The sequence below is a fragment of the Chroicocephalus ridibundus genome, chromosome 3, assembly GCF_963924245.1.
Source record: "Chroicocephalus ridibundus chromosome 3, bChrRid1.1, whole genome shotgun sequence".
Taxonomy (NCBI): domain Eukaryota; kingdom Metazoa; phylum Chordata; class Aves; order Charadriiformes; family Laridae; genus Chroicocephalus; species Chroicocephalus ridibundus.
The window spans coordinates 51,921,716-51,945,486 of NC_086286.1; the positions used below are offsets into that span (position 1 = coordinate 51,921,716).

The window sequence follows — 23,771 nt, forward strand, 5'->3', positions numbered from 1 at the left end:
CCTCGTGCAGCCGTGGCCAGGGCTGCTGCGTAGCTGGGGCTGAATGTTAACATTTGCCTCGTGCTCCGTTGACCCATCCATCCAAACCCTCCCTTCTGAGAAATGCACCTCTCGCCGTGCGGCCACAGCCTTGCGTTACCCGTGGGAGAACGGAGTTGTCAAACCGCTCTCCAGTTAGGCCACTCCCACAAACATTACTTCATATGTTTGTATGATTACCCTACATTTGGAAGACACGGGGTTGGGGTTTTTTTGTTTTAAAATTCCTGGTGGGCTCAGTGAACGTATTTTTCCTGAAGCAGCCATAAATCGTCTTTTTTATTATTCCGTCTTCTTCTGAATGTGCACTACGATTGATAAAGAAAAGATTCAGCGTACCTTTTCTGGTAGAGTGTCTATCCAAAGGAACAGGATTGTTGAGTGAAACTTCACTCGAAAAAACATTGACTAGTAAGCATTTCAGCAGAATACTTTGGTTTGATTGTGTATCTTCTTAAAAAATTATTTTATAGTTTTATGTTATAATTAGTGTTTAAGAAATAATAGACCAAAAATAAATTAAAACCCTTAACAAAACAGTACTTTGATGCACCCAAAACAATTTTTCACAATTTAATTTTGGCAAAACTTGCTGACTTTCAGCTTTTTGTTCCAATTCAGAACAAAAGCCACAGGAAAAACATCTTTGAAAATGTCCAAAATTACAAGTTTCAAACAGCTCTACAGCAAACGTTAGGATTAGTTCAGCCTATGAGCAAAACTGCCCTGGTGGCAAATGACAGCATCCCGGTGCATACATTCTCCACAGAGGGATAATACCACATTTCCGTTTCTTCCAGGAATTCTCACTTAACATTATGTAAAAGATTGTTGGTCTTGTCCATAAACATCCCAGCTGGACCAGGCAGAAGGTTCCGTACCGTGCCATTAAACAAAATAGTAGGGGGTCATTAACAAAAGAGGAGGGACTCAGGTGGGCTTTAAATCAGTTTCACCCAGGGACACTTTGCCCTGAGTTAGTGTCCCCAGGGAGCTCTCTGGGGAGCGCCAGCACCACCCTCGCCCCCCTCCACCTCTGCCGGGCTTTGCAAGTGATTTAGTAGTTGCTCAAAAATCGTGAAGGAGAAGAAAATTCCCTTTCAGTACAACTGGCTTTTTAGGCCCGGAGAGACTAAATAAAGGGAACATTTTTTCTTTCTGTAGAAGGCTGGCGTAAGAGGGAATGTCTTTGCATTTTCACCGCTGAGCCAGTGGTCACTCCCAGTGCTTTTCGATCATAAAAGCTGTATTTTTACCTTTGATGATACGCTGCAGAACATATTTGTGGTGAATACCAAAGCACAGACAGTTTTCACGCTTCCAGAGTAAAGTAATCCGCAAACTTTATTCAGCCCTGCCTGTAAAACCCACAAGGCAGGTGTGTTTTAAGAGCAAAGAGCAGCAACAGTTGATTGAACCGCTCTGGGCTTCAAGCTTAAAAGGCCAGCGATGAAACTCGTTACCTTGAGAGACCCAGCAGTTCCTGGACGCCTGGATCATCTCCATCTCAAGCAGGAGCGAGAAGGAAAATATTTTCTTTCGTTGCTCCTGTTGACTTAGCAACATCACAATAGCAAACACAAGGCGAATGCTCATTTAATACTGAAATGCCCCCCCAGGTAGGAAACATTAGGCTCGGTGCTGCCTCTACTGTGCAGCTACCTGCGAGTTAGCCAGCGCCGCAGCAGGGCAGTGGCTGCGAGGGAATTAGAGTCTGAGAAGAGAAATGGTCATACCCGAGAAGTTTGACAGAGAAAATTCAACCCTCTTTGGACTGTATTTAAGTGTAGGATCGAGGGCTTTGTGTACCTGTGTATCTTTTCTCTGTTGGATTCTTGTAAATTGGAACTAAAACTTAAATATGTATTTTGTGAGGGGGAAAAAAGGCCAACTGTCTCAAAACTGTTTTAAGCAACTTTTCTTTATTGCCAAACTATATGAAACAGCCACCAGTTTCGCCCCTCAGGTCATCATAACTTCCAGAGTTACTGATGAATGGCGTTTACTGGGGCCTCCGAATTCTAAGGCCAGCCCTCTTATTGGTTTGTCATTTTGAAATTATGCCTATCGTGGATCATAGGTAATTATTGCCTGTCAGTAAGAGTTAATACTGAAATTGTCGCTATTGCCTGCAATAGTAATAATAATAATAGCTATACATCTGTTCAACTGAAGCAAATATAATAAAAAATAAGAGCAGGTTACAGTAGAATTCCAGAAACAAATATATCACTTCATGTATCATTTGGCAGGATATCACATCCGTCTAAGGTAAATATTTTAAAATAAAGCATATGCTTTACATCAAAAAAAAAGATGACCCATGTGCAGCTATGCAGAGGTGTTGAAGGCTTTCAGTTCTGCACAGGTTGTGGACAGACGTATTTCCAGCTGCAGGTTTTGGCTTTTTGGAGGAAGTTCCATGCTAGCGACTGGCAGCTTTCTTTGCTCTTCATCGAACCGTTTATTTAGTTTGTTTTTAGCAATGTCAGTTACAACTGGTTTATACGATTGTAAGGGGTGTAATTCTGACTTTGTCGGTGTTGTACATCACCATAGGATTTGGCTTACTGGATGTCATTGCATATCTGCAGCTCACAGACCTCGGCGGAGGGGGAATGAGTTCACCTGGGAGCTGTGCACAAGCGCATCTGTGTATATTCAGTTGGTCCAGTTCTGTTTAAAAATACACAAAATCAAAATTTCACCTCTGCATAAGGACATGAGGTTTCTCTGATCATCCCACTGGTCTGTCGGTCAGTACTTCTCTAATGACAGGGTTGAACCCACTGGCTAATTTCAGCCCAAAATCTCCAACACGCTTAAGCTCCTGCAGCATCTGTGGGATTTTTTGGCCGGGGAGAGAGATCCAAGTTGGTGTCCCAGCGGGGAAATAGCGGGAGGTCGCAGCCGCCAGAGGCTCCACCGGGCAGGAGGGAGCCCACCCAGCGGCACCCGCGGGGCTCAGACCCGCTGCAGCCTCTGCAGGCTGCTCCTCGCCAGGCAAGGGCATCAGGAAAACGCGGGGAGAGCCCCGGTTACTGCTCTGAGGATTTGTTTTCAGCAGAGTTAGTACGTCCTAGAAAGCCGTGTTTGCTCTTGACAACTCCCATGTGATTTTATATTTTTTTTTGGTAGTATTAGACTTCATCAATCTGTCCTTTTATTCTCCTTGCCAGAAAATTGAGCAGAGGTACTTCAGAGGGACGTTGTGAGATTTAATTAACTTTTCCAAACATTTCGAGACAATAACGAATAGATGACAAATAACATAAATGGGAGCTCAATATTAAAAGTTTAGGACTACTTTAGAGACATCTGTCATTCCAGATGTCAACATTGAAGCATCCAAGCTACTTTAAAAAAAAACCAAACAAAAAAAACCCAACAAAAAACCAAACTAACCAACCAACCAAAAAAAAAAACCAAATCAAAGGAAAGTCTTTGATTTCTTTAAAGCCAAACGTGTTGTTTCATGTAAAAGGGGAAGAAAAAGGAGGGCTGGGGGAGATAAAATGACCTCCTCCAGACCCTGGACTCCTAAAAACCAGTCTGCATTTGTATTGATTTTTCAGAGTGCCCCTCTACAAAGGAGCGTCTCCTGCTCTGTGAATCTGGTTTTTCCCTTTGCCGCAGCAGCACTAGGGCTGAGTGGTAAAGCTCTGCTTGTAATGGCTCTCTGAAAGGTTCCATATTTGGGGGCACAGAGGATCTTTCTTCCAGAAAAATAACCTTCATGAAATCATATGCATTTCAAAAGAAACGGCATAAAATCCCTATGTGACATTACTGTTATACTTCTACTTTCAGTTGTCAACAGGACACTTTTCTGTTTTCCTTTCTGTTCTAATAATGCTCTGCTGATAAGGTACAACATGAAAGGCTGCTCTTTAAAAGATTTGAGTATAATGCGGTGTGGAGCAGAAACACAGTAATGCAAATAGTATTTCTAAGCAGAGCCATTGAAGCCAGATTATAATCTTTTTTGGAAAGCCTGTATTTCTCCGTATCTCGAGTAATTAGTCACCACACAAGTACTTTGTCTTACAGACATACACAGTGTGGGTTTGAAATTAGAATCTAGTTTCTCTGCTTTTGTCTGCAACAACCAGCATTAAAAACAGATGAAAATAACAGAACCGAAAAGGATGTTGCATATAGTTGTATGTATGTATTCCTTTTTCTGTATCGCTGGCGTGTACCAGTGCTCTGTGAAGAATTTGAAATTGAGTTGCGTGTTCCTGAGTCGGAGTCGTATTTTGCTTTTGTTCCACTCGAGGCATAGTGCTGAGATTTAGGGAAGTAAGGATGGTAATGGATGAAATTTGAATCCATCATTTTATTCACTGATTTATTTCTCCTCCTACCAATATGTTTTGATGGTGATTTAATTAAGTTAACATAGTTTCTACCTCACCCTCTTCTTGCTTTGTTAATTAATTAATGTTCCACTCCTGACTGAACAGGGACATCTTTTATTGAAAGGTCATTTTGAAAGGTAGAGACGGGCAAATCATTTATAATCAATAAGCTTGTTGCCAAACATCTCTGAGCAGATTGTGAAACCTTTGACATTATTCGTGTGTTTTCTGCTTGTGTATCTTTCTGCAGAAGCAGGTTTCTGTAAGGGGCAGTTGCTGGTGTCAGATGTGCAGGGGGGTTTTTCTTCATGGTGTTGCAGGTCAGGGGATTATGCAGCACTTTGGGTAAAATTTGGGTAAAAAGGACAAAAGACCAGAAGGACAAGTCACTGAGGCACCAAACCCATCATCTGACAACCCACTCCTAGTTCAAAAAAAAAATAATAATTAAGCTTTCAAATGCCAGATTCAGCCTGGTACCACCAAGAAGGTCGCCTCCAAAATGAGTGGAGGGAGACTGGCCCCACGCAGGGAGGCAACCAGAGCAGCAGGTCTTGCCCTGAGCCACCTCCAGAGGACACTGCAGAGGAACTGGGCTCCCGTGCCTCAAGGCAGCCAGCAGGTATTCATACTGGGGCTAGAGTTATGACAGGATCTATGCATCTAACACCAACTTAAGAAAAATAGGAGTTATCATTTTAGTGCTATTGAAGATTGGTAGAACAATCTTTGACTTCAGAGGCCTTGCAGAGCTCACAAAATCTATCTCCATCCCCTTTGTAAAACAGGATTTAGGCTAGAAGTCATTTAATTATTTCTAGAAGTGTATTGGAGCATCCAAGTGCTTTGGTTGCATTTGCAAGTCAGAGGTGCTCACAGGGCACAAACACACAAACAACTGCGGTCAAGAGCAAAGCAGAAATCTGCTGGACCTCAGCTAATGCTGTTGACTGACAGACGTAAGAGCAGCACCCAAGTTTGGCACCTGTGTAGGAAGTCTGATTAGATCTCATACATCTCTACAGCATCTGTATGGGCAGCCAAAGCCGGGCTGCCCTGAGTTGCTGGCTCCCTGTGCTGTTGCTGATCCCCAGAACTGGCAGGAGGGAGGCAGACGCACTCCCTTTGCTCTGCACTGGTCTTCCTTGTAGACATACGCTTCGGCTCCTCTCTCTCAGCCCTGATGCACCAACTTCGTGGTTCCTCCCATGGGCGAGCCTGAGACGGGTTTCACTGCATTGAGGATTTTGCTGTTTATCAAGTCTGATTTGCAGCTCAGTGCTTAGCTAAGGCAGTCCATTAAGATGTCTATAATGCGCACTACATTGGCAGATCTTTCTCTACACAAACCTTTTAAAGAGGAAAGCCGTAAGTGGAAAATGGTATCAGTCACTGGAGCACTAACTTCAAGTGTCGCTGCCCTGACAGGATCCAGCTGGCACCAAGGGAGGCATGGTGTGGGACACATGTGGGGCACCTGGGGGGTTTCAGCCCAGGGAGGAGGGCAGAAGGAGAAGCTATTTCATTTTTATTTGACACTTGAAAATTGAATTAATACCAATTTAAATTTGATGCATGTGTTAGCTTGTACATGGCGGTAGGTAAGACCCTCTTGCCTTGTAACACCACATCTATATGCAAAACCCGAAACTGCACTGCAAGTTAATTGAAAATTACTTCTCTTGAAGTAGAAACATCAACTTTTACTCCAGGTAAGTCTGAAGACTGAGAAAAACCATCAAAGTATTACACACAAGTTTAGAAGATAGCTTCAGGATCATTTTCTTCTAGTAGAACTAAGAATTTCTTTGGGCAGCAGTAAGAAGGGTACTATTAAATAAATATTTTTGGAATTTATTCTTTGGACAAAGAGATCCTAGAAGCAATACTCTGGCTCCACTGAAACCAGCGGCTGAACGGCGTTCAACTTCATGGAGCTGTAACTTCAGCTCAGCTATCCAGTCACTAGATGTGACAAGTTACTTTCCCCTTATGGTGAATTAGCTATAAATCTTAATCAGTATTACAGTGAATAAATTAGTGTCTCTTCTATAAACTCCTCCTTTACAGCTCTTGTAGGCCATGGTTTCACTAAGTAAAGTTCTCATTGGGTTGGCTCTACATCCTGCTGAACTGATACAATGTCATTGCATGTGCATCAAGGGGTGTCCCTAGATCATCATTACTTGGCAGTGTACATAGCTTAGAGATGCACCGGCTCTTAGTTTTTAAGTGAGACGTAGAGACAAAACATTCATTGGCTGAAGTTCAATTTATAATTCCGTATTTAAATCTCAACCAAAGTTGCTATCACGAGAGCTTCAGAGAGGGAAGCAGGATTACAGTTTTGTTTTCTATTTCATAAAACATATAGCTAGTCTGTTATTGAGAAGGAACTTTTTTCTCTCCTTGGAAGATGCTCTGAATATACTTTTCCCTTTTCCCTTTTCCCTTCTGTACTTCATGGTTATTAAAATGAAAACAGCCCAAGAAGTAAAAATTCATACCTTAAATAAAATTCTCTCCTTAAGCATTCAGTGTTAAATAAAGTAAGCAGTAACATCCTCCTCTTTGATGTTCAGAGCTAGACAGACAGTAGTGGATAAGCTCTATTTATTTGCATGTATCCTGAGCTGCCTCCACTTCTCTTTCATACCACATTAATACCTGGAAATGGGAACTGTTTTTATTTCAGGGTAGCAGGTGCTTCCTCCGCTGTTACAGGCTCCACCAGTCCGGTCTCTTCTGTCTGGTGACACCAGGGATTATTTCAGAGGTAGCTAATTTGTCCAGGATCATGCAAACAATTGTCATGACTTCGTGCTCATTGCTCCAGGTTATGTTCTCTGCTTCTGTCTGACTTATAATTTAAAGATAAGTAGCAAACCCCACCTTTCAAGCCAAATCCAGTACTGGGTAGAAAGGGCAAGAGTTTAGAAGATGAGCGCTATTTCCAATGAGCATTTTACTCATATAGGTGAACATCTGGAGTAAGCATTACCTGCCCAAGCTGCCTGCGCTCCCCACTCTGTGTGCTCTACCGAGGCCCCTGCAAGGGGTGAAAACAAGGATGGAGGACCCGAGTTATTTGCACTTTCCTCTGTGCCTTTGGAGTACATCCCCTGTCGTTGCCAAGGGGTGGGCAGAAGAAGAAGCTGTTCTGCAGCACCAGGCAGGTACCTGTGCAGGGACAGCCCAGCGCTGTGCTGAGCGGTACTGAACTGGGGTCATCTTCCCTGAGGCTGCTGAGCTCCGGTTTTGCAGTTCTTTGATAATAGCATCAGAGAAAAGGGATTCACTCAGAAAGGAATCCATAGAAATAGGTCAGAGATCCAGCTATTTTGGAAATGAGTGGAGAAATTCATGGTGGTACCTGTTCACTGATCCTCAAAAGAGACTAGGCAAAGACATGCACGTTTGCTTGGTCACCTGTGTAGAAAATATCTCTAACGTTCAGGGCTCATCATCCCTGGCACTGCAGCAGCTGTTCAGACCCTGTCCATCTCTCCCCACACTGCTGGAGGAATCCCTCTGTAGCCAGGATCGAGCAGGCTGAATAAGCAGCCAGAACTAATTCAGATCATGCTTGAGCAAATTAATCTAATTATCTGACTGCCAGGATGTAAGAAGTAGAATGTAGACTCTCTCAGTGGAGCAGACTGGGGCCATTGAATACTAGAAAAAGATCTCTGAAGCGCAGAAGAGAGGCACTTGCCACTCACCGTACCTGGAAGATGACAGAGGAGTCGGACTGAGCCAGAGCCTTATGCTGTTGAGATGTTATGTCAAAGTGCCATCTCTTCTTAAAACCTTTTCTCATGCATGTGAGACCCACATTGCCCCAATCCCAAAAATGCAAGAGGACGGAAGAGATGGGGAATTCCTATTTCCAGGTGTATCTGTAATAAGAGAAAATAAGTTTTCCCTCCTGCTATGACAGAATTAATAACAAACCAGAAAGGAGAAGGGATTTAACCTTGCACATTTATTAAATATCGTGACAATGGATGTGCAGCATACGGTACAATAACTAACTCTGACAGCGCTCTGTGGTATGTAAGCTGGTGCAAGCAGGTAGATACCTCTAGGGAGGCTACCTTGGAGGTTAAAATCAGGCATGGCCCAGGCATGCGGAAGTAATGGGGTAAGAAAAGGACACTGGAAGTACCTTTCTAGAGAATATGATTAATAGGTTCTTTGGTGGTAGGACTGCATAAAAATCTAAGACTATATAGCTTCTGCCTTCAGAGTGTTTAAATCAGGCAGTATTTGATGCTGGAATATGGGCAGGGCAGGTCACCAACTCATGTGCCAAGCTGGAATCTTGATTATAGGTTCCAGTTATCTTTTTTGGCAGCCACCGTGAAGGTGGCAATTAGAGCAACTTTGGAGGAGACTAGGTTCAGAGCGGTTACGGGGCCATGACTCCGGAGAATGAGGTGTCTTCTGTGGTAACATAGCCTTTTCTTTAGTGTCATTGTGCCTCCCATATGCATGTGGGAGGAGGGTGACATAGCACCCTGTCAGGTCCACAGCCTGTAACCACCACAGCAGTGGCCACCACAGCAGCGAGCAGGGCACAGCCCCAGGGGGATTCGGCAAAGCACCTCACCACACAGCCGTGCCTTTACCTGTTCAGAGGTTTAAATGATGGGGACAGGAGGGTGTACTGCCATTCTGCCACCCCGTTCTCACGACTGCACAGTGCAAGTGCAGAGAGGCGCTTTGTTAGGCTATCTAACCAAGCTTAATGGGAAATGTACCACATAGAGCATTCAGCGATGCTCACCTGCCCAACAAGAATTCTTGCCTGGGAGCATTGCTGATCTACAGCATGAGAAATGCTCTGCCTTCACGTAGGTTAAGCATTTTGTGAGCGTATGATGTGTGATTTTTACTTGTGAGATAAGATTAAGATTCTGAGATTCCCTTTGTTTTGATTTTTATCTACAAGGTAGTTTAGGTTAAATGAGCTAGTGAAGCTTACATCGTTATCGACCTAAGTAAGATGTCAAAATGGAAAGAAATCCAGGTGGCCCTCCGCTCCTATTTAAGGTTTTCTGATCAGCTGTTTTGTACACATTTCTGTGCATCAATTTTTGAAGGACAGCAACAGAATATGTGGTTTCATTATGGTATGTTCATTACTTGGGTGCTGAGAGTACTCAGCTTCTCAGCAGCTCCACAACACATGCAGGTGATGACAGAATCTCACTGAGATCTCAGGCTTTACCACCTAAAATAGTTTCTTAACATTCCTTGTAGATGCTTTCAGTATATAGGCATTGTGTAATGCAGAGAAAAAAGAAGAAAATTTTAATACTTTCATTATGGAATTAGTAAAATTATGATTGACTGAGAAATTAATCTGTAAGAACAAGAGCTGATAATGTGAGGACTCGAATCCTCCTCAATGCCCAAACATTCTGCTAAATGTTTTTGCTATGACATCTTCAGCGTCAGTTTTGATTAGTTTGAACCTAGCTCACCTCTGTAACTATTTTTTCTCTTACTCTCTATTCATCTCAACCATAAAAAGTATTTTTCTCACTGCTATCGCACAGTAATTTATCTCTACACGTAAAAATAGTTTTTTACTATTTATAATCAGCCTTTTTTCTTTATTATTTCTTGTTTAGGTGGTTTATTGGAAGCTTAAAATATTTTATACAAATCACTTGCAGAGTGCTATTCAGTGATATCTCATAAACGCGGCTGGCATCAGCACAACGCAAAAAGTTAATTTGCATAAGGTTACCCCGACGAGCTCTGGGACTGGTACATTCTGTTTAGTCTTAAACGAGATAGAGTTATTAATTTTATGTAGTTTTCATTTTCACGTTAATGTTCTCTTCTGCAAAGCGTAATTACCTTCCTGTTGTTTGTAATACTGTAGTCCTTTTGGTTGGGGCAGTTCTCTACAGAGGAAGACCTGGTGCCCTCCTGAAGAGCTTACTCTTTGCACAGAAAAAGAGGACACCAGAGAGTGGCATGATTTGCTAAAGGTCACACCACAAGCCATCACCAAAGTGAGAAGCTGAATCCAAATCGCCTGAACCTCATTCCAGTAGTGTATCCAGTGACCATGCTGCCTCTTAATATGTCGCTCTTCTTATTGTTCTTTCTTTACAGTTCGGGATCGGGTACGATCAAAAATGGAGAGAGATATTTTGGCAGAAGTGAATCATCCTTTCATAGTCAAACTTCATTATGGTAACTATAATAAAATATAATTTGTGTTTGTTCTTACATTGGTTGGTTGGGCAATTGTAACTAGATGTGTTATAATTTCATACACATATCGCCTTCCTACTTACGACTCTGTCACTAACAAAATCTTAGAGGCTACCTGTGTGAAATTCTTCATTTATGCTAAAGGAGAATTTCCATATAATTAGGTTTTAGCCATTCCTCTATCAAAATGCATTTGTCATAAAGTCTTAACATGATATATTGTGCTGGTGGGGTAGCTGGTGGGTATACATCTGCCAGCCCCCTCACCTGCTGTCAGGTATCATTTAGAAAACCAGAGAATCGAAATGAAAATTATTTTTAATAATCGGCACCAGTCTGAATTTATATCTGTGTGTATATGAATGTGGTGTCTTGCTGGAGTTGCCTTCCTCCACCTCACCAGCTCCCTGAGGAGCCCCATTATTACTGTAAAGGGTCTTCTAAGGACATTTTGGATAGCGTAGGCTCTCCCCTCACACAAACCCGGGAGCTTCTCTCTATGCCTTGCCCTCAGTGGCTTCTGGTATCCCATGCAATGGAAAGCAATATTAATTCATAGGTGCTTAACATGGAAAAGAATATATTAGTAATGCATCATTGTCTCTCAGCCGATACCATTTTTTTCCCATAGTCTAAGCTGAATTGCTTAGTTCTATAGAGAAATTAATTTTTTCTGTTCTCAAAGTGCTGAAATGACAGGAAAGCTAATGGCATGAATGATGCACTGCTAGTCAACAAGATTAATTCTTTGGAGATTTTATCTTGATTCAAACTTCCAACATCTCGATCCTTTTCTAATGCAGCATTTCAAACAGAGGGAAAGTTGTATCTAATACTAGATTTCCTGCGGGGAGGGGACCTTTTCACAAGACTCTCCAAAGAGGTAAGCTGATAGATTTTAACTTTAGAAATGAAAGAATGTCCTGATTTCCAGAACTTCAGATGAAGTTGGTGGGAATGACAAATGGACATGGAAATATTCATGCTGTATATACATAATAGAGCTGTATCATCTTGCATCTTTAAGTGTGTTCTTAATAATTGTATCTGAATTATGCCATAGGTAATACAACAGATAGCACGTAAGCATGGCTGTTGTAGAAAACTGCACCACTACTAAGCCATTCCCATAGCGAAATAGCCCCAGATTCATTGCTTGCAAAATATATCTTGGATGTGATTAGAAACAGTCTGAGAAATAAATCCCTAATGCATTTTGCCCTGGACACGGGCACAGAACCTCTGGAAGAACATAACCACTGACAGCAGAAAGAAGAGGTGGCCGTAGGTTGGGGGCCGACCCATGCAGCAAGTGGGCAGACAGTCAGGCATCAGCTGGTGGGTGGGGAATCATAGAAACATAGAATGTTTAGAGTTGGAAGGGACTTTAAAGATCATCTAATTCCACCCTCCTGGCCATGGGAAGGGACGTCTTCCACTAGGCTCAGTCGCTCAAAGCCCCATCCAACCTGGCCTTGAACACTTCCAGTGGCATCCCCAGGAAAGAGCCATCTCCTGCAGCAGCTGCTGGGAGCAGGTCAGGGGCCATGCGCTGCCCCGGGTCTTGGAGGTTGGCTGTCACAGCCCTCATCGGCTCTCTTCCTGCCCGCCGGGGGAGACAGCTACTGCTTCCGTCCCCTCCCTGGGCTCCCATCCCTTCCCTGTCCTCCGCAGCTCCTGCCCAGGGGAGATGCTGCTGCTACTGGAGAAAACGGCAGCCAGGAAATGGTGCAAACTTGAGTCTCGCTAATGCCTGTAGAGAGCGGCAGGGGTAGGTTTTCTAGGTTCCTTTAGCACTTGCCTGCGTCTCCTCCCAATGCCTCCTCAAGCCAGCTGTCTGCATTGCTCGAAGCAGCGCATCCTCCTGCATTCAGCCTGAGGGAGGCTCCTGCAGGCACTGTGGGAGGTCCCAGCAAGGCAGCCCTGCCGCTGCGCCCCGGCGTGCTCTGTCACCTACGTGATGTCCCCAGCCCTTGGTCTTCTTTCTGGGTTGTGGGGACAGGGGGTGCCAGCATCTGCATAACACACAGTCTTTAAAAATAAAATAGGGATCTTTCAAACGCCATCTTGAGGGGAAGCTCTGTTCACTCTTCTTGGTTTAGGGAGTAACCGATGGACAAAACAAGCTGTGAAAACAGTACTTTAATTCAAAAGTTCCGTAGCTTTTCTTGTTCCCATCCGATTCCTCATTCGGTGACTGTGTACCACAGCTTGGGAGCCCAAGTATTTGCTTTCAAGGCTTGTTCGCTAATGCGAGAAGATGTTAGCAACAGGTTAATTACACTGCCAGGTAATGATACTTGTATAAGTACTCAGTATGTGGTAGCAGTTATTTTTAATATGAGGAAAAAGATCAAAGAAAATAAAAATATCCTTCTGCTGCTTGTCATGAAATCAAGCTTTGTTAGGACACAGCTTGCTGTCTTAGCAAGGGCCTCTCCAGTTTCATAGGAGAAGAGAGAAGAAGGGATTCTTGCCTACAGAGGGCAGTTACCCATTCTGCACAGTTAGGGAACTCAAAAGTGAAAGAGAGCAGCTCAAATTTTGTACTCCTTTAAAACTGCACATTTCCCCCGAAGCTTTTCCAATGCAATGCACAGATTTCTCTGCTTTATTCTGATGTATACTATCAAGAATGAGCCGTGTTAACTTGACATTCCTTTTACACGCTTCTCTTTTCAGTGTTTGTAGCTGCTCTCATCTACGTATACTTTGCAGCTCTTTAGTGTCAAGGCATCACAAGGGAAGACATTATGGGCAAATTTGTACTGCTTGCAATTTTTTAATTACAGTCTTGGTCCAATGTGGACTTGTAGTCAGATCCCTTCTACTACAGCATGTGCGCATGCAAAGCTTGTCTCTCTCTTGATGTGTATTTCTGAGACGTCTGACTTAGCTGGATGTATCTGTATGGATTAGATTTTCCCTGATTCTGTTGATTTACTCTCTTGTCTACATTATTTATTTTAAACCTTACAAATAATTTAAATTTATTTTGATAATTAATGCAATTTTTATGATCAGACCAATTAAATTTTTAGTCAGAGTTTTTGCTGGTGTATTCTTTCTCTTTTTAGCCTTTGCAGTGATATTCTTAATTAAATTAAGTGATATCTATTCTCTGAATCCTCTCTTTTTGCTCTCAGCCCTGTGCAGCTTCTCAGAGCACGCAAGTATTGTGGCTGCCCCTTTACACGAGCAGAGACTTAATTTTAAAAATAAGCTCAGCAACTTCTGCTGTAGATATTTACATTTACATATGATATGTAAATTTGTATTGAGCTGACTCCTTTTACTTCTGTCATACGTAGTATTCACATTTGTGTATCCAATATATCAGCTTCTATTTCTGCATTGTTATCACTATACATATTGAAATTTAATTAAAGAGAACTTAATAATATCAGGGATATAATGAAAGATTGAACCAAGGGGGTTTCTTGCCATCTGAGCTCTGTTTTTCTGAGCTTAGTGTTTTTTCAATTACAGAAATGTCTTCCCACCTAAAACAGAGCTTTCAGTGTTAGCAGTACCCATATCAGCTATAGAATGGAAACAACTGCCCTCAGTTTAGACTTCATCAGGCCCTGGATCTCAGACAACACATCACTGCTTAGGGCATCTGCACTGAGACTCCTTGAACCCTCGATGCATGGGGTCTTAAATCCATCTCTGAGTCTCTTTATGTTGTGTGTTCTGCTTGGATTTGGAAGCATTTCGCTTCCCCAGAGAGGTTGCCCCATGTTATTTAGTGTGAATTTGGTAACCAAATGCCAAGATTTTAGCAAATTAAGAGATATGAAAGCAAAAAGGGCTGCAGTGAATGTACTGAGTTTTGCCATTCATTTCCGAAGTCTAAGGAGTTAGAACCTTATTCATATTATTGCAACATGATGTCATCTAAACAGATCAGACAGACGAATGAGAGCAGCATGTTTTAAGGAACAGAAGTATTCGACAGATCAAGTTTTGTTTTATAAGAAGAATCTGGTAAGAATTGTTAAAGTGAGCTCAGACAAATTATGGAAAATTGAACCTGATATGATGGTCCTTCCAGCATTCCCAAGTTAGGCAATTCCTTCCCCATGTCTGTTTAACGCAAGCCAGCCCACGGCCGTCCAGTAAATAGATGTGTTCTCTTCCTTCTCTCTAGGTGATGTTTACAGAAGAGGATGTCAAGTTCTACTTAGCTGAGCTGGCCTTGGCGTTAGACCACCTCCATGGTCTTGGAATTATTTACAGGGATCTAAAACCAGAAAAGTAAGTTAATGAGACAGAGCAAACTGAAACATAAATACATGAGCTTTTAGTTAGTTTCTGCTCCGTGTTATGCAAGTAAGCCAAAAGGTGCCAGAGGCTCTGCCTTCCTTCTTGTATGTGAGACTCTACACGAGACCCTCACCATCAGCAGTAGGGTCGTCCTATCATATCATTTTACCGTGAGGCCAAGTATTTTGGCTGTGCTCCAGTATGATGTGGCCTCTGTGTGCCTGGCCTTCAGGTTAATGAAGGATCTCAGCACTGGGTTCAGACCTCTGGGCCTTTGGCTTTGAACTGCACTGTTCTCCATTTGCAGCATTTAACCTGCCCTTCCCCTTGGTGTGGCATAAACTGCTTAAAGCAACTCCACTTCCAGCTTGTACAAAATGCGTCATGGCACCATTCAGTTTTATTGCAGCTATTGCTTAAAGTCAATGAGCATCTCTGAAAACTAGTGCACGTATTAGCTCACGAGAGTCGTGACGATGAGGATATTTTATTTTATTAGCAATCCAAAATATTTTCCCAATCATTATTCCTGCTTATCTTTGCAGCTATTTTCTATTCCTGTTGTGGTGCTATGGAGGTTTTTCCTTTCTCTTTCCTCTTTGCAGTACATTAATAGACTCAATTACACCTTCATTGCTATCACTGTGAGTGACGTGATACTGTTTTTATTCCATGCCACTTGCCTGGTGCTTTGCCTGCATCTTCTCTGCTGGCTCCAATAAAACAGGCTGCAACATTTCAAAGTTACCAGCCTTTTTAATGTAATGGTCGCCGTCATTTAAAAAGATGACCACTGAGAGCAGTCTCTTTGGCTGTTGTTTACACTTCCAAGGCATAACAGCAGAGCAGCCTTTTCCTTCTGTGACATGAAGTTCAAAAATATGCAGCTTTTTCTTTAAAATGGGGTGCTATTGCTTTCATACTCAAAGATAAAATGAGAGACCAAGAGTAATGGAAGGTGGATTTTGTAGGTGAGAAGTTGCAGGGGAAGAGACTATTTATCTACAACACAGTACTATGTGATTTAAACTTTGAATTCAATTTTATGTTTTGTTTATAGCAGTAGTACTATATGAATTCAGAGAGATGTACGTAACCAGGGCACTCAGTCCTTTGGGCTAGAGGCCTTTTCGCAGGTGACCAAAATTTCCATTCTTGCCTGTTTACGCAACCAAAACTGAAATCCAGAGCCTGTCAAATACAGGAAGACATTCTCTAAATTAAACCACTGGAGGGATAAAGTTACTGGTTTGTTACAAAGTGTGAAATGCAGGTAGGCAGCGGTCACACCATTGCTGCCACTGTCACATGCTCTTGCATTGTCTCCCAGCAGCTCTTCAGTTTCAACTTCCTTCTGTATTCCTATTTTATTCAGTCAGCATCAGCAAACACGTACGTAATAGAATAACGCCAATTATAGGTTTTCAGTTTTAAACTTTGTTTCTAGTGAGCGTTAGTATGAATCACGCACTACTTTTCTCTCTGGTGTTAGATGAAGCTGTTTTTCAAGCTAACACATGATATATGAAGCTGCTATTAGAAGGTATCCAAATATGAGCCTGTATCTTCAAATACAAGTCATGGTGCTGTTACGTTTATAGGCACATGCTGTAATTTTTTGTTTTAGGAGAAGTTAGAAACGGAGAGGAAAATTAAGTGCATGTCAAAACTATTTAGTGTTTTTGAAATACTGAGAGCCTGATTTTTCAGAGTTCTCAACATTACGTGTCACTTTGCGTTTCAAAGCACATCCCTCACTGACTTCAGTTGCAAGTGAGAGCACTTAAAATTTCCGCAGGCCAAACTGCAGTATCTCAAATCAGGGATCAGTGAACTGAGAAATCAGAGCTCACCTAAGAAAGGACGGTGCCACTGATTTGCCATTGTCAGATAGAAACATGTTGAAAAGGCAAAGATGGAACCCAGTTCTCTGTGCATTTTCATCTGAGCTGAGACCAGCCAGCCATACCCTTCACCGTACCACTCTGCTAAAATCCCTGAGTGTGTTTTCTGTTCTGCCAACTGAGGCAAGAGCTCTCTGGAAGAAAACGAAAAGTATCATCATGTAATTAAAGACCTTTGTACAGTGAGATCACTATGTAAAGTTAAGGTGGCAGCCCTTGTTCTGGTATTTCCTAACTTTTGAATGTATGGTTTATGGTCTTTGATGTATAGTTAAATAGATACCAGTGATACGGTTCAATCTGGATACAACTGTCGTAGTATAAAATTATTTTACATGAATATAACTGTTGTTGTACAGGAAAGGGAATGACCCAGACCGGTATAACTGAAGTTCATACCTGGGGATAAATTAAGGCATCTGTTTGATTGAAAATTATATCCTTTAAAACTAGCTTTGTAAGTGCAAAGCCCATGTGTAGCCATGCCTATGACAGAAGAGCACGACAGTCTATGATTTCACTGGAACTTTATGTTTAGAGTAAAAAAACAGGTACAGCATAAAAAAATATTCATTCTAAATGGGAAAAAGGTGCTATATTTTAAAGTTACATCTGGAAAAGGATAACGCTGTAAATAAGATGATAAAAGAAATTTAGGACCATCCCAGGATGTTCTCATCCTCCCATTGCCTCTGAGAAGGGTCAAATATGTCAAGGTCATTACAGATGTGTTGCTAACCTATTCCTAAAATAGCTGGTGGAGATTCTGTCTTATCCATAGGAGGCCTCTTGGCGGTGCATCTAGAAAGTTGTTCTTAATAGCTAATTTGAAGTTTCTTTGCTGCAGTTGCAGGCCATTGCTCCTTGGCCTGTCCTCCTTGACTCCCCAGCCAGCTCGTTCTGCTGTCAGCATCAGCCTCAGGGGATTGCGAGCACGTCTGTGTCCTCAGACCTCTCTTCTGTACCCTAAACAGTCCAGCTACCAAACTCTTCTTCACCAGTCAGTCTTTCTGGGTGTTCAGTCATTCTCATTCCTCCCCTTTGGTTTCTCTTGATCCATATCTCCTTTGAAGTACAATGTGCAGAATTACACCCACGTCTTCAGGAGAAGCGCTGCCAGTCTGATTAGAGCACAAGGTTTACTCTATCAGATTTGCAGAACCAGAGATAAGTGAAATTTCCCAATTCTCTCTCCCCCGTTGTTAAAAGATAGACACTGCATTTGACCTTCTTTCATTGTTCAGTGGTTTTCCTGCCCTCCAGAAGCTCCCGAAAGTAACTGCTAATAGGGTTGAGATTGCTTCAGTCAGCTCCATAAGTATCCTAAAATGAAGTTCATCAGAACTGTTTATGTCAAAGATGACTAGTTAGAAAATAGCACTGTTCAGACGACTTGAAAGAACCCTCAGTACATTAAAATTGAAGGTTCGGCATTTTTTTAAGATTCCCTGAGCTAAAATCCATATTAACAATTCAAAGCTATGAATTAATTTTAAGTGCAAGCAGAATATATGCTCTGGGAGTTGTTATAAAGTTAGCTGTACTTACTTCAAAAAGGCAAGGAATTGAATTTTCTGGTTAAAGTCTTGTTTAGAACAAGCGGATGCTTCTTCCTTTAAATTGTTGCAGCCAAATTCTTCTCCTTGAGTTGTCTTGGTGGTTTCTGTGTCATCCCTTGTGGAACAAGGTACTGTTCAGTCACACTGAAACTGGTGGAGTTACTTACATGGTGAGGCATGTTTCTGTTTAAGAACTGCAGGATCAAGCTATTAAATAGGGCTATACCGAACTAGAAAAATGGAAACTTATTCTAAAGTAGTATATGATGCATATGTTATTTCTTACGCTGTGGTTTAAGGGTGTGAGTGACTTAGAAGTAACTCTACCTTCTGAGAAATGCACAGACATTTTTTATTTATTTTTGCCTTTTCTATCTCCAGATGCACCTTGATACAGTTCTGTCGTAGGGACTTTGATTCACAAGGAGTGGTTTACGTTGTAATGCCCTCAGCTGTCTGTACAAGGGACGGCTCAGATATCTGCTCGCATAACAACTCCTGAATCGTTGAACGATATTAAAAAAACCCAAACCACTACTGCTTAATGCAACATGTTGTAAACCGTGGCAATTCGTTCATGAATGTAGCTGCCCTGTGTAGAGAGGGAAGACCTGAGAATTAGTAAAGGACAAAGACTTCTGGTGGAAAATCGCCATCGTCTTCCATCAAAGCAAGCAGTCGATGAAACTACAGCAGAGATGGGTTTGCCGTAAGACTGTTCAGCATGATGACATAGTATGGGGTCATGCAAACACTGAAATGTCACAACATGTGGACAGTTTGTGAGAATCTTCATCTCTTTGGGAGATATTTGAATACCTCACTCTATCTGGTACTTCTGTAACAAAGCCTGCAATCAAATTAAACACTCTTTATAAAGTTTCAGGTTTTCTTTCCAACCTGAAATTTTGGCTACGATTTCTGAAAAACACAAAGTGTGGGTTGAATTTTCTGCACAACTGAGCTGACTTGGAAAGAAACTTAAATCATCCCAAAAAACCCCCCAGACTTCCAGCTTTAATAGATTTGGCAGAACTTCAGGATGATTTGAGTATATTGGAGTTCAAAGGGAAGCTTAGAAGACTGACTCAAAATTAAAAATAAAGAGATAGAGAAACGTAAGAAAGGGGGCCTTGATTTAAGAGTCACTATAAAATAATCTCAAAGATGCATAACTGGGGCTTTTTATCCCTGTGCTAAAGTTGCAGCAAAAACACCACGAAGGAGGTTGCAGTCCCAGCTCTACCATGAGCTTCTCATGTAACTTCCCCTGCCACTAGCTTAGTTTCCCAGCTTCTAACGTGGAGATTTTCAGCCTTTATTTTCTCAAGGCATACTTTTAAACTGAGGTCAGTGAAAGCAGTTTGAATGTTTGTGGGACAATCCTGAGGCTAAAATGTTGTTATTGTTTTCAAATAAAGAACAGGTTGACAATGATAGTGTCCTGTAAATACACTCAAACTGAACAAATAAAATGGAAAAATCTTATAGTGAAAGATTATCACTCAGTTGGATTATAGCCTAGTTTAACATTTAATAGTCTATTTCTTACATATTTTATAATTTCAAAATACTGATTTAGAGGACGGATTTTTCTCAAGCCGGAATCCTATTAACAATCTGGTTCTTTTTTCCCTTTCTGCAAAATAATGGGAGTTTATTTCAGATTCGCTGATCCTGCAAACCATAGCTAAAGTAATTGTGATTGTCACAATAGATTTTTCTACTATTGACAGTGTGGGATAACTGTAAAGTGATAAAGATAAAAAGAGAAGACAGAAGGTATGATCAGAGAATAAGTTTGCTTCCACAGTCAGTCAAAGGAAAACCATTTGTCTGTTGTTGTAATCCGGATGCTTAGAAGCAGGTACTTTGTTCTTTGCTTCTTAATGTCACTCAAAGCTAATTCAGTGCAACGATTATCTTTTTCTCGCTCGCTGTTAGCGTATTATTTTCTTCTTACATTGAGTGTAATTTTCAGTCCATAACCATAGCGTTGTATGTGTTGGCAGATGGCAAATGTGGAAACACCCAGCTGTCCAAAGGGTGCTGCCAGGGGCCACGGGGGAGCCTGCAGTGATTAGTGAACACAAGACAGGAGAGAACTGCAGATCATGTTTTAGGGGATATAGGATGCACATCCACAGGAAACCAGGATCTGTTCATTTTTCTGCTCTTACAGACATTCAGTGTGAGAAAGGCTGTTGTATGCTTCAGGCTCACTTAACCCAAGGCAGTTATTATTAGCGTGATAGCTGTGTTGGTATCACCCCTATCCCTTTAATGAGGGTGAGGTATGAACCCTATAATGATGGCCAAGGTATGAAAACCATATGTACACACACACACGCAAAAGCAGCCTGAATTTTCCATATGAAATCAATTAAATATCAAATCAATGTTTCTGGGGAAAATCCCACACCCTTTGAATTGCATTGTTATTCACAGGGGCTTCCTGGGTATAGGGCAAATTTTTGGGTGATTTCTGTGAGCTGTACTCTCCCTTGCCGTTTTTCCAGAGCCAGGTCTGTGGAGTTCGTAGGTTCACGCTCACTTCCACGCTGGCAGGTGTTTTATTCTGTTCTCTTCTGAAGCACAAGCCTCTTGTTTAGCGATTGTAGTCACAAAAATACATTTAAACGTGCCTGTTATAGGCTTTAAAATTATGCCTCTTGAAGAAATCTGGAGAGAAAGAATAGAGGTAAAGAAGCTTTTATCGAGAAGGAAAAGCTTTAATTATTGAACACGTAGTAGTGACACAGCTGCTGGCCTTTATTCGATGAATTGCACAATAACAGTCTGTTCTAAACACACAAACAAATGACAGAAGATCATCTCTTTTCAATTATGCTTCAGTACAGAGACAACCTTTCACGAAAGTATATCCCGATGTGTTTGTTTCACTTTTGTCTTATTTTCTTCCTGAATAAATGGATCAAAGTGACTCTCTGAGAGAAGGGGAGTATAAAAATAGCCAACACCTCCCTAGACTATTTTGAAAAGAACAATACATGAAATCTAACTAGGACTGAAGAAACACCATCCTTATTACTGTGTCGGTATTTATACGCAGAAAAGTTACCAAAATCATTATTTTTCAGTTTCAGTGTTCCTTCTTGTTTCCACAAAAACTAGCAATGCCTTTTGTGAACAACAGTAATTTTTCTCCCAGAAATGTTGGAGTGCCTTTGTGAGAATAAAATGAGTTGGCAGGTGGCAAACATGAGAACGCTTGAACTTGGCTTCCAGGCTGAATTTTCATTTATGCTTCCGGACAGAATAAATTAGCAGGGGCTGAGATCCATGCCGTTAGGCTGGTGACTAGTCATTGTGCTCTACGATCACTTTTATTATTTCAGCATGAACGTAGCTACCTTTGGAGTTAATTTTAGGTCCAGTAAGTCCAAGCCCTGATTATTTGCGTGCTTGCCTTTATTACTATGAGAACAGGAAACCTGTAGCTCCTTCTCCTGCTGGAAGCAGATACTCTGCAGTTGTTGGCTTTGAACACCCTGTTCTTCCTGAGCTCAGTTTGCATGCCCACCCTGAGCAGGCTGTGGAGTAAGGAGGAGGCTCCCCATGCGAGTGCCGCAGGCCATGCCTGCTTCAGACATGAAATTAGGCAGACCTTTGAGGATCATTTTTCTTTCTGGAGGCATATAATCCACTGAGGGTTTGTTTGCACGTGTATTTGAGTCTTATATATCTCTTTACCTGTCTTGAACATCTTTTATTTGTGTTTGTTAACTGCAGTCTATGCCTGACTAATGAATACTTGCTTTTTGCTTTACAGCATTCTTCTTGATGAAGAGGGCCACATTAAGATAACAGGTATGTGAGGAATGGAAAACTTAATGTCTACAAACATTTTGGTTTTGTTTCTGCAGTATGTTCCGTGCATCTTGGTCTGTGCTTGGAAAGAGCTTGCTTATAAAAACTCAGAAGCCAGAAAAGTTTGAGTATTGGAGTTCTCTACTCTGGCAATTCGTCAAGCACCCGAGCTGCACAGCACATGGAGAACATAGTGTTTTCTTGGTAAAATTGTAGTCCTGACTGACATGAAGTGTGTGGGCTTGGCTGCCTACCAACGTGGATGGAAGGATGCTTCCAGTATGACTGCTTACTCCAGATTAAATTCTCTGAATTATAACTGTGCAGAGGGCACCTGGAAAGACGCCCCGTTGCCACCCTGGAGGTGCTGTCTGGACATCCTGTTCACCGGTGTCCATCTGGGATTATTCTTCTTGACGCTTTGGTTAGCTGAGCAAGAACCCTTACCAGCATTGTCTTCAGCAAACTTGAACTGTGTATTCCTGCTTATTTAAACTATCTCTTCTGCTTTGGGCCAGAACCTCATTCTGAACAGAGAAAATTATACACCTATTTCAGGATGTACTAACAAATGTCATCCAGGCCCTCCACATGGGCAGGGCTGGAGCACACATGTACCTGTGGCCTTTCTGCATGCAGACACAAGGGTGCTTCATCGTCTGCTTGGTGTGTTTTGTTTGAACAGTTGAAGTGAGTGAAAGTGTAAATAATCATTTTTATAAACCTGACAAGTCTTTTTTTTGGTTTCAATTTATTTAGATTTTGGTCTCAGTAAAGAAGCCATCGACCATGACAAGAGAGCATATTCGTTCTGTGGAACAATAGAGTATATGGCCCCAGAGGTGGTCAACCGACGAGGACACACGCAGAGTGCAGACTGGTGGTCTTTCGGCGTACTCATGGTAATGGAAAAGTTGCGTGTGTTTGTTTGTTGGAGAGGTGGCTGTAGGAGTCATCGTATCCCTCAAATAAAAAGTACCACTTCCAGCCATTAAGGGTTGATCACAAAGTAGTTGTGTAATGACTGCTTGATCGTTTTCATAGCATCAGCGATTGCAAACCAGCTTCTCCTGGCAGTATATGAGGTAGATTTTGCCCCCAGATTCTCTCTCTTCCTTCTCACAGTCCTTTGCTGCTTTGGTTGGTTACCATGGGCCATGAATATTTCTACTGCACAGAAACAGGGCAGGGCAAGCTCAGAAGAGCACATGCGTTTCAGAAGAAATATCTGTCTGGTTACTAACATGGTTCCTGTTAGGAAGCAATTCCCCAAGCAGCAATTTTCAGAAGTTAGGGAGATCCTCTCAGAGAAACTCAGAGATTTACTCTTTTTTTTTCTGCAAAATATAATATAGATTAAAAAGGACATATTTTAGAGGGCGCTCTGAATGTTTCACAGGACATCTGTGGTTCTTTTGCCATTCATCTGTCTTCACATCAGTATTGCTGACCCTTGTTCCACTAATGAGATTCAGGTAGTTTTTGGACTGGCGGTGGATTTCCTGTTAGTCTTATCAGCTGGTGGGAGGCTGTCACTCAAAAACCTCCTTTTCTCCTGGTGGGAAAAGAAAACA

At 41.9% G+C, this 23,771-nt stretch overlaps 1 protein-coding gene across 5 annotated transcripts in view; it reads left to right on the forward strand.

The window, feature by feature from the left end:
* Positions 1-23,771, forward strand: part of RPS6KA2 (ribosomal protein S6 kinase A2) — a 315,972-nt gene that overhangs the window by 225,703 nt on the left and 66,498 nt on the right. For all 5 annotated transcript variants that reach the window (XM_063329165.1, XM_063329167.1, XM_063329164.1 and 2 more), the window contains 5 exons: positions 10,533-10,613; positions 11,438-11,517; positions 14,788-14,894; positions 22,160-22,197; positions 22,957-23,099. In XM_063329165.1, coding sequence (XP_063185235.1) covers positions 10,533-10,613; positions 11,438-11,517; positions 14,788-14,894; positions 22,160-22,197; positions 22,957-23,099 — 449 coding nt within the window. The remainder of the gene's footprint in view (positions 1-10,532; positions 10,614-11,437; positions 11,518-14,787; positions 14,895-22,159; positions 22,198-22,956; positions 23,100-23,771) is intronic.